Source organism: Cherax quadricarinatus, chromosome 89 (assembly GCF_038502225.1).
Source record: "Cherax quadricarinatus isolate ZL_2023a chromosome 89, ASM3850222v1, whole genome shotgun sequence".
In the NCBI taxonomy this organism is placed as follows: domain Eukaryota; kingdom Metazoa; phylum Arthropoda; class Malacostraca; order Decapoda; family Parastacidae; genus Cherax; species Cherax quadricarinatus.
The window spans coordinates 9,361,367-9,373,152 of record NC_091380.1 but is presented as its reverse complement, the minus strand read 5'-3'; the positions used below and the strand labels follow the sequence as shown (position 1 = coordinate 9,373,152).

The 11,786-nt window shown below is 38.2% G+C and overlaps 1 protein-coding gene across 1 annotated transcript in view; it reads right to left on the bottom strand.

The window, feature by feature from the left end:
* Positions 1–633: 633 nt before the first annotated feature.
* Positions 634–11,786, bottom strand: part of Cand1 (Cullin-associated and neddylation-dissociated 1) — a 74,371-nt gene continuing 63,218 nt past the window's right edge. The window contains exons 18-20 of the mRNA XM_070104165.1: positions 5,939–6,127; positions 3,864–4,108; positions 634–1,448 (exon numbers count right to left, since the gene is read on the bottom strand). Of these exons, the coding sequence (XP_069960266.1) occupies positions 1,178–1,448; positions 3,864–4,108; positions 5,939–6,127 (705 nt within the window). The 3' untranslated portion in view covers positions 634–1,177. The remainder of the gene's footprint in view (positions 1,449–3,863; positions 4,109–5,938; positions 6,128–11,786) is intronic.

The window sequence follows — 11,786 nt, the reverse complement described above, 5'->3', positions numbered from 1 at the left end:
ATAAATGTAGATATAAACAGACCAATTACCAACATCAAACAGAGAAACTGGATGGGAAATTAAGGTCCGGGATACTCTGAGGTTTAAGATGTCAATCCTGGGAAAACAAAAAAGAAAAGGAAAAATAGATTTACACTCTGTTTAAAGTTTGAGGATTGTAATTGGGGTGAGATGAGTGCAGCTGACAATGGAGGTGATAAAAGGCAGCTGCAGTCCTTATGCCCCCAAGTACTTATGGGCATTACAGCAAGTAATACCCACCATATTTAAATACCTACCACTGGTACTGAATTCACTTCTAACTTAAAAATTTCATATTAGCAAATTTCCTAATCTGAAACTTTTGCAATAAATCAGAACCATTGCTGCCACATAAAATCTCTTGATTTCAGCCTATGAACCAATGCAGAAAGAAAAAAAATATGGATTAATAAAAAGCCTACAGATGCATTCTAGCACACAGCAAGCTGGGATCATCACAGGCTTCTCGGTGCTGTTTTACGGAGCTTAATTTGCTGTACATCAGCAAACCTGCATCCAAAAGATGGTACCTAGGAAAGCTCACCTCCAAAGGGCCCAAATACGTGAATATTTCACACAGAGGATTTCATACTGAATAACATGATTTCATACTGAATAACATGATTTCATACTGAAGCTGTCAACTGTACATTGTTCATCTAATTCTTGCTACTAATTTTTTCAGTTATGGAATCTTTTTACTTGTTTTTCTCTAGGCCAGAACAATGGATTCACCAGGAAGATTTTCAAACAAATGAAGACAACAGGTGGTGAACACTGAAGTTGCCAAATGGCCTTAACAGACTGGGGAGTACAGCATGGCAGTTTTTCACCCTAATTAACTGTCAACAAAACAATCACTCCTGAATTAGTTCAGGTAAATGTATCACTAGAGCATGCACAGCAAAATGCACATGATTACTCCATACATATTTAGTAATATAACTTGACTCTGCCTAATTCAACGTGGATCCACATGAACAAAAGATCAAACATATGCATGTCAGCCATTGTTTCACTCAACTTGGATCCATTTTAACAACATGCATACGGTTTCCCATTCAAGTTTCATTTCAGGAGTAAGCCAGTATGCATATGTGAATTCAACGGAGTTCGACCCACCATCATTAACGCCTTACACACGTTACAGCGTCATTCAACTCAAATCCATCATGGCATCGTGTGTGGGGCATGCATCACGCTGGATTGACTCAAAGAGAGACTGCAGTTCAGGAGTAGATTTGATATGAGCAACAAATTCAGATAACTGGGGGTTCTTGTCTGCATCTGGGATGGTCAAGAGCGCTGCAACTGCTCTCATGGCTGACCGCTTGAGCTCGTCCTGCTTTTCGTACTCCTGCTTAACTGAATTGGCTTTGACTTTGGTAGTCACAGTTGTACGTAGAGGTTCAACTAATCTCTCAAGTCTGAAATCAAAGATAAACTGTATTAACAACTGTGAGACTTTAAGTACAATACACTCTAACTGGAAGTCAAAAAAAATACGTTCAATATGTCACTATATGTTGCAATGTGTGGTGTAAATATTATGCAGAAAATTCGGAGTGTGGAAATTAGGAGGTGTGGAGTTAATAAAAGCATTAGTCAGAGGGCAGAAGAGGGGTTGTTGAGGTGGTTTGGTCATTTAGAGAGAATGGATCAAAGTAGAATGACATGGAAAGCATATAAATCTATAGGGGAAGGAAGGAGGGGTAGGGGTCGTCCTCGAAAGGGTTGGAAAGAGGGGGTAAAGGAGGTTTTGTGGGCGAGGGGCTTGGACTTCCAGCAAGCGTGCATGAGCGTGTTAGATAGGAGTGAATGGAGACGAATGATACTTGGGACCTGACGATCTGTTGGAGTGTGAGCAGGGAAATATTTAGTGAAGGGATTCAGGGAAACCGGCTATTTTCATATAGTCGGACTTGAGTCCTGGAAATGGGAAGTACAATGCCTGCACTTTAAAGGAGGGGTTTGGGATATTGGCAGTTTGGAGGGATATGTTGTGTATCTTTATACGTATATGCTTCTAAACTGTTGTATTCTGAGCACCTCTGCAAAAACAGTGATAATGTGTGAGTGTGGTGAAAGTGTTGAATGATGATGAAAGTATTTTCTTTTTGGGGATTTTCTTTCTTTTTTGGGTCATCCTGCCTCGGTGGGAGACGGCCGACTTGTTGAGAAAAAAAAAAAAAAAAAAAAGTTGCTTAAATATTGTTGACCTTTTTAATTAACCCTTTCAGGGTCCAAGGCCCAAATCTGGAGTCACGCACCAGTGTCCAAGAATTTTCAAAAAAAAAAATTTGTTATTTTTTCTTATGAAATCGTAGAGAATCTTTTTGTGAAGGTAATAAAACAAAAAGTACGAAATTTGGTGGAAAATTGACGAAATTATGCTCTCGCGAATTTTGATGTGTCAGCGATATTTACGAATCGGCGATTTTGCCGACTTTGACTCCCATTTTAGGCCAATTACATTATTCCAATCAACCAAATTCTTAGCTATTTCACTAGTATTACTTCTATTCTATCGATTGAGCACAAGAAATCGCCAAGTCAACTGTTTCAACTACAAAATAAAGTGATCGGAAATTGTTAATTTGGCCAATTTAACACAAAGTTCAAAATATTCCAATTTCAAAATAGGGTCCAGAATGAACAATGTAGGCATTCCTGGCACTAAACTAACATTTCCTCTGTTCATTAGTTATGTTTTGAGGCTTTACAAATAAATTCCATTTTGATTTTTTATTCACATAATGAATTTTTATTCACACCAAAAAATAGAAGATTTACTGTTATGCAATAGTGTAATAATTGTATAAATATCATCACCATATTTGTGAATGTATATTAGACCCACCAGCTGGTGTGTATTAGACGTGTGAGGTCGTTTGTTTACTCTTGAATATCGGCAAAAATTTAACATTTCTGCTACTTTGAGCTCAGTTTCACGCCATTTCCAGTGCTAAAACCAATCAAAATCATCTCTATTTCTGTAATATGTCTTCCATTCTATCAAATGAGACCAAGAAATCACAAATACAACTATAAAAAACATACGAAAAAACACTGCAAATTTGCTGTTTTAATCGAAAAATCATGATTTCATTTTTTTTCTCTCATTATACACAGTGTGCTGCAGGATCTGTTTTATGTGGTGCACACATACCACATAGATGTATTCTCTCATATCTAGGCCCAAATGTACCACTCACAGTTTATCAGAGTGAGCTGAGCTCATGGCATAGATCTACGGTTTGGACCCTGAACTTAAAGCCGTAGATCTACGGGACGGACCCTGAAAGGGTTAAATTTATACTCTTTCATGACTTGCTGCAGCGAAAGAAATGTAGCTTAAATACACTTAAATTTCTGAAAAAGTTGGTTATACATCAAATGTTCATAATTATTTGTTACCCACAAGTTCTACTGGTACTTCACACTCATCATTACTAATGAACATGGCACCAGAGCAAGCAGAAACCCATTCTTCAATAAACCCATAACAAGTCAAGTATATTGTATTGCTGCTACCCAATATCATTCATCTGAAGCCATCTCAACTCACCAACAGTATAGGTCACTATTAGAGGCTACCCCTTTCTCTCATAATTCTTTTCAAATACAACAGTAAATAACCTAGCCATGGTGAAAGTTTGCTATGTGTAGACAGCATCTCCAATTATTTCCACTAAAATAGAAAAGTTTACAGCTTGCATTAGATAATATGTACAGCAGGCAATAGCAACCTCCAATGTGCCAAACAGAGAAAATTAAATCTCAGGATGTGTTGATGAAGGCAATGTCTTAAACTTTAATACTTTGTAAATATTTTGACTTACCTTTGTAGCACAGCTTGAGGACATAAGTGCGCCAGTCGAGTAAGCATCAGATATGTGAGCATTTTGATATCGTAGTGATCGCGCAGACCACCTTCTACGTGTTCCAAAAACACATAGATATCTATCCTGTCTAGACAGGTTTCAAGAAGTGTGTACATACATTCAAATGCTGCCTTGCGAATATCTAAGCCATCATCAACAGTGTGTTTAAATGGGCCCATTTCCACTTCCCTTATTAGTTCTTTCTGAGGGTGCAAGAATAAGTAGGTTAGTTTATGCTCTTGCCTGAGGCTCATTAAGGCTACAATTAAAAGCACAGGTACTCGCTGACTTACGATGAGGTTACGTTCCAACGAACGCATCACAAGTCAAAAATATCTTAAGTCAAATATGAATATGATATGATAAATAAATAGGTAAATAAATAACTACTGTCACTGAATAAGTAAATAAACAAATAATTACTGTAACTAAACACCAGTAATGAAAAGTAAAACAAAAAAGTTATGGACTTGCAGCCTTCATGCTGGGTTATTATCTTAAGTTCCACCTCCAAGTTAATGCTTTTGCACCATAGTAAAGTCGAAATATCCTAAGTCGAACCATGGTAAGTCGAGGAGCACCTGTAATCTCTCACCTAACAAAATTTTGAATACCCCCCCCCCCCCAAAAAAAAAAAACACCCTAGGACCCTTCCTCTGCTTAGCAACCTACTTTCTCTTTTAACAGTCAAATTTACTGGCTGCACGACTAACTAAAGAATACACATAGTTTGCACCAAATGATAAATGACTGAAATATTTATTTTTCTTAGTTTTTTAGACCAACTTTATTAATTTTTTATATATAATCATTTGGTATGTGGTAACCTCATGTTGTTTCAGTAAAATTTGTCAAAAAATGTGGGATGTGGAAAGTCAATGGGAGATAAGAGTATTATTGTCTCAAGCTTACTTGTTTTTTTAGCAATATTTTTTCAAATATCATTTAAAGTGATTTATAATTATGCCCATAGGAACAGCTGAAGTAACGGAAGAGTGATGTGGGTGAGGGAAATTCAATGAGCCTATTTTGAACACATTCTATGGTTGGTTATCAATGTCAATGTTATGCTTTAAGTAAAAAACCAAAATGAACATCTGGCCAGACAAAATATGACTCAATTTTATATTTTTTTTTTTTTTCAAAGTTGTTTGTGGACCAAATGCATTTCTTTATATATGTGTGGTAAGCTTGCAAATTTTTGGTAAACATTCACAAGGAAAAAAAAAATCATCCCATTTCTCATTTCAAGGAATAACATTGCAATTTGTTTAATGCATTTTTTGCTAAATGAACACTAGGCTGTTAACCCTTAAACTGTCCAAACGTAGATTTACGTTTTTTCAACATTTGAATGTAAAAAACGTAATTTTTTTTTTTTGCATTTGAAAGCGTGTAAAAAAACTCTGATCTACGTTTTTTTATATATATTTGAAAATATGTATAAAAACGTAGAGCTACTTTTGGAGCACTACACATGTGAACGTAGATCTATGTTTGGACAGTTTAAGGGTTAAATGAGATGAGGACCAATGTACCCAAATACAAACATTAAAAATACTTAACTGCTAATTAGAAATTAAAAAGCAAATTTTTAATTTATATACACACCTCTTTGTATATAGATTTGTCAATTAGAATATATGGAGAACTATGAAGCATAACTTCTGTCATTCCTGCCACTAATAACAAAAACAGATACTGTAAAATCAACGCTTGCATATTTTTTTTTTTAACACATCGGCTGTTTGCCACCAAGGCAGGGCGACCAGAAAAAAGAAGAAACACTTTCTATCATTCACTCCATCACTCTTACTAGAGGTGTGCCTTTGCTAGAGTTTAAAAACTACAACACATCAACACCCCTCTTTCAGAGTGCAGACACTGTACTTCCCACCTCTAGGACTCAAGTCTGGCTAACCGGTTTCCCTGAATTCTTTCAGAAGTGTTACTTTGCTCACATTCCAACATCATATCAAGTATATTAACTTTAGTTCATTCAAGTGTCATGTCTGAGACCACTGTATACGTACTCTAACTTTAGTTTCATTGTAGAGTTGAGGGAGAATGGTATCAAGAAGATCACGAACAAGGGAGGGCTTGTTGTGGGCTGCTGAATTAAACGCAACAAGGGCTACACGTCGCACATTGAGATCAGGATCTTGAAGAGTAGACAAGAAGTCACCGATGCAGTGTCGGAGTAAACTGTCAATGGTCGTTGGCTGAAAATAAAAGAGGCAGCATAACTTAATTTAAATTCTTTATTTCCACATGATACACTATTTGTACAAAAATAAGAGAACATTTAATAATACACAAGAAAAAGCCTGTGGTTATGCAGAGCGCTTCAGGCAAACTTTAAACTAAAAATACAATAAGCTTTTTTTCACAACACAGGCCATCTCCCACCAAGGCAGAATAACCAGAAAAAAAGAAAACTCTTAAAATTTTTATTCTTTTTACATGTAATAATTTATACAGAAAAATGAGTTACTTACAGAAATAATAATGGTAAAGAACATATTAACCCTTTCACTGTCGGCGTCTTATTAGTACGGCTTACTAGCCAATGTTGGTGCTGTATTAATAAGCCAAAATTCTAGCAGCTTCCAATCTAGCGGGAGAAAGCTGGTAGACCTACATGTGAAAGAGGGGGTCTGCATGGTAAGTGTGGACAATGAAAAAAATTCCTGCAGCACGCAGTGCATAATGAGAAAAAAAAAATCAGACTGTGGATTTTTGAGGTGTGTTTTCATATGGTATTTATGGTTGTATTCTCGTTTTCTTGGTCTCATTTCACAGAATGGAAGATATATTACAGAAATGGAGATGATTTTCATTAGTTTCACAATGAAAAGTACCTTGAAATTGCGCTCAAAGTAGCGGAAATGTTCGATTTTTGCCATTGTTCAAGAGTAAACAAATGACGTCGCTGTCCAATATGTGTCCAACTGGCCAATCTAATACACAGCCACAAATGCAGTGACATTATTTATACAATTATTACAGTAATACAGTAGTCTGCATAACAGTAAATCTTCTATTTTTGCGTGAATAAAAATTCAAAATGGAAAGCAAGAGTATTATAAGAGGGGCCTGGAGACGTAGCTAATGAACAGAGAAAAATGTTATTTTAGTGCCAGGAATGTCTGTCTAGTTTATTCTGGACCCTATTTTGAAATTGGCATCTTTTGATATTTGTGTGAAATTGGCCAAATTGCCAATTTCTGACCACTTTATTGGGTAGTTGAAATTGCTAAATGGGCAGTTTCTTGTACTCAGTCAATAGAACAAATGGAGTCCTAGTGAAATAACTATGAGTTTGGTCGATTGGAACAATGGAATTGGCCGAAAATAGGGCTCAAAGTGGGTGAAATCGCTGATGCGTATATATCGCCAAAACCACTAACTTTGCGAGGGCGTAATTCCACAAGTTTTCAATAAAATTTCATACTTTTGGTGTTATTACCATAAGAAAAAGATTCTCTATCATTTCATAAGAAAAAAAACAAATTTTCTGTTTAAATTCTGTGACACTGAGAGCAAGTTTGTAAGCAGAGGTCTCAACAGTGAAAGGGTTAATCGCAACTTTGCATTATATTGTTTTTAAATCCTGGCACAGTTCTATACAATAACTAATATTTAAAAGCAGTGAGCAAAGTACAGTGGACCCCCGCATACCGGACGCATCGCATACCGTGCAATCCGCATACCGGACGCTTTGATCGCAAAAATTTTGCCTCGCATACCGCCCAAAAACCCGCTCACCGCCCTTCGTCCGAGACGCGTCCAATGTGCGGCCTGAGCCACGCTCACATGTTCCGCCGGTGGCATTGTTTACCAGCCAGCCTCCGCGGTAACATCCAAGCATACAATCGGAACATTTCGTATTATTACAGTGTTTTTGGTGATTTTTTCTGGAAAATAAGTGACCCTGGGCCCCAAGAAAGCTTCTAGTGCCAACCCTACAGCAATAAGGGTGAGAATTACTATGGAGATGAAGAAAAAGATCATTGATAAGTATGAAAGTGGAGTGCGTGTCTCCGAGCTGGCCAGGTTGTATAATAAACCCCAATCAACCATCGCTACTATTGGTGGTACAGCTGCTGCTGTACCACCGTCAGCTGCTGCTGCACTGTCAGCTGCTGCTGCTGTACCACCATCAGCTGCTGCTGCTGCTGTAGTACCGTCTGCTGCTGCTGTAGAATCGTCTGCTGCTGCTGTAGCATCGTCTGCTGCTGCTGTAGCATCGTCTGCTGCTGCTGTAGCATCGTCTGCTGCTGCTGTAGCATCGTCTGCTGCTGCTGTAGCATCGTCTGTTGCTGCTGTAGCATCGTCTGTTGTTGCTGTAGCATCGTCTGCTGCTGCTGTAGCATCGTCTGCTGCTGCTGTAGCATCGTCTGTTGCTGCTGTAGCATCGTCTGTTGCTGCTGTAGCATCGTCTGCTGCTGCTGTAGCATCGTCTTCTGCTGCTGTAGCATCGTCTGCTGCTGCTGTAGCATCGTCTGCTGCTGCTGTAGCATCGTCTGCTGCTGCTGTAGCATTGTCTGCTGCTGCTGTAGCATCGTCTGTTGCTGCTGTACCACCGTCAGCTGCTGCTGCTGCTGTAGCACCGTTGTTGGTGTGGCTTATTGAGAATACCAAGAAACAATTAACCCCAGAGGATTTGCCACCCAGGATAACCCAAAAAAGTCGGTGTCATCGAAGACTGTCTAACTTATTTCCATTGGGGTCCTTAATCTTGTCTCCCAGGATGCAACCCACACCAGTCGACTAACACCCAGGTGAACAGGGAAAATGCCTGGAACTAGTGCTCATATTGGTGAATTTAAAGCCAGCAAAGGTTAGTTTGAGAGATTTAAGAATCGTAGTGGCATACACAGTGTGATAAGGCTGTTCTGGAAGAAAATGCCAAACAGGACCTACAGTACTCAGGAGGAAAAGGCACTCCCAGGACACAGTGTCTCATCAGTCATTGCTGCATCTTCAATAAAGGTAAGTGTCATTTATTCTTCATTTAGTAGACTAGTACATGCACAATATATATTGTGCATGTACTACTCTACTATTGTGCATGTATCCTTCTCTTTGTGTGTAGGAAAATGTATATTTCATGTGGTAAAATTTTTTTTTTCATACTTTTGGGTGTCTTGCACGGATTAATTTGATTTCCATTATTTCTTATGGGGAAAATTCATTCGCATACCGATTATTTCGCATAACAACCAGCCCTCTTGCACGGATTAAGGTCGCTATGCGGGGGTCCACTGTACAAGTAAGTTCTAAGAGTCAATGTTAAACATGGTATACTGAGCAAAGTACAAGTAAGTTCTAAGAGTCACTGTCACACATGGTATACTGAGCAAAGTACAAGTAAGTTCTAAGAGTCACTGTCACACATGGTATACTGAGCAAAGTACAAGTAAGTTCTAAGAGTCACTGTCACACATGGTATACTGAGCAAAGTACAAGTAAGTTCTAAGAGTCACTGTCACACATGGTATACTGAGCAAAGTACAAGTAAGTTCTAAGAGTCACTGTCACACATGGTATACTGAGCAAAGTACAAGTAAGTTCTAAGAGTCAATGTCACACATGGTATACTGAGCAAAGTACAAGTAAGTTCTAAGAGTCAATGTCACACATGGTATACTGAGCAAAGTACAAGTAAGTTCTAAGAGTCAATGTCACACATGGTATACTGAGCAAAGTACAAGTAAGTTCTAAGAGTCACTGTCACACATGGTATACTGAGCAAAGTACAAGTACGTTCTAAGAGTCACTGTCACACATGGTATACTGAGCAAAGTACAAGTAAGTTCTAAGAGTCACTGTCACACATGGTATACTGAGCAAAGTACAAGTAAGTTCTAAGAGTCACTGTCACACATGGTATACTGAGCAAAGTACAAGTAAGTTCTAAGAGTCACTGTCACACATGGTATACTGAGCAAAGTACAAGTAAGTTCTAAGAGTCACTGTCACACATGGTATACTGAGCAAAGTACAAGTAAGTTCTAAGAGTCACTGTCACACATGGTATACTGAGCAAAGTACAAGTAAGTTCTAAGAGTCACTGTCACACATGGTATACTGAGCAAAGTACAAGTAAGTTCTAAGAGTCACTGTCACACATGGTATACTGAGCAAAGTACAAGTAAGTTCTAAGAGTCACTGTCACACATGGTATACTGAGCAAAGTACAAGTAAGTTCTAAGAGTCACTGTCACACATGGTATACTGAGCAAAGTACAAGTAAGTTCTAAGAGTCACTGTCACACATGGTATACTGAGCAAAGTACAAGTAAGTTCTAAGAGTCAATGTCACACATGGTATACTGAGCAAAGTACAAGTAAGTTCTAAGAGTCAATGTCACACATGGTATACTGAGCAAAGTACAAGTAAGTTCTAAGAGTCAATGTCACACATGGTATACTGAGCAAAGTACAAGTTCTAAGAGTCACTGTCACACATGGTATACTGAGCAAAGTACAAGTAAGTTCTAAGAGTCACTGTCACACATGGTATACTGAGCAAAGTACAAGTAAGTTCTAAGAGTCAATGTCACACATGGTATACTGAGCAAAGTACAAGTAAGTTCTAAGAGTCACTGTCACACATGGTATACTGAGCAAAGTACAAGTAAGTTCTAAGAGTCACTGTCACACATGGTATACTGAGCAAAGTACAAGTAAGTTCTAAGAGTCAATGTCACACATGGTATACTGAGCAAAGTACAAGTAAGTTCTAAGAGTCAATGTCACACATGGTATACTGAGCAAAGTACAAGTAAGTTCTAAGAGTCACTGTCACACATGGTATACTGAGCAAAGTACAAGTAAGTTCTAAGAGTCAATGTCACACATGGTATACTGAGCAAAGTACAAGTAAGTTCTAAGAGTCACTGTCACACATGGTATACTGAGCAAAGTACAAGTAAGTTCTAAGAGTCACTGTCACACATGGTATACTGAGCAAAGTACAAGTAAGTTCTAAGAGTCACTGTCACACATGGTATACTGAGCAAAGTACAAGTAAGTTCTAAGAGTCACTGTCACACATGGTATACTGAGCAAAGTACAAGTAAGTTCTAAGAGTCACTGTCACACATGGTATACTGAGCAAAGTACAAATAAGTTCTAAGAGTCAATGTCACACATGGTATACTGAGCAAAGTACAAGTAAGTTCTAAGAGTCAATGTCACACATGGTATACTGAGCAAAGTACAAGTTCTAAGAGTCACTGTCACACATGGTATACTGAGCAAAGTACAAGTAAGTTCTAAGAGTCAATGTCACACATGGTATACTGAGCAAAGTACAAGTAAGTTCTAAGAGTCACTGTCACACATGGTATACTGAGCAAAGTACAAGTAAGTTCTAAGAGTCAATGTCACACATGGTATACTGAGCAAAGTACAAGTAAGTTCTAAGAGTCAATGTCACACATGGTATACTGAGCAAAGTACAAGTAAGTTCTAAGAGTCACTGTCACACATGGTATACTGAGCAAAGTACAAGTACGTTCTAAGAGTCACTGTCACACATGGTATACTGAGCAAAGTACAAGTAAGTTCTAAGAGTCAATGTCACACATGGTATACTGAGCAAAGTACAAGTAAGTTCTAAGAGTCAATGTCACACATGGTATACTGAGCAAAGTACAAGTAAGTTCTAAGAGTCACTGTCACACATGGTATACTGAGCAACGTACAAGTTCTAAGAGTCACTGTCACACATGGTATACTGAGCAAAGTACAAGTAAGTTCTAAGAGTCAATGTCACACATGGTATACTGAGCAAAGTACAAGTAAGTTCTAAGAGTCAATGTCACACATGGTATACTGAGCAAAGTACAAGTAAGTTCTAAGAGTCAATGT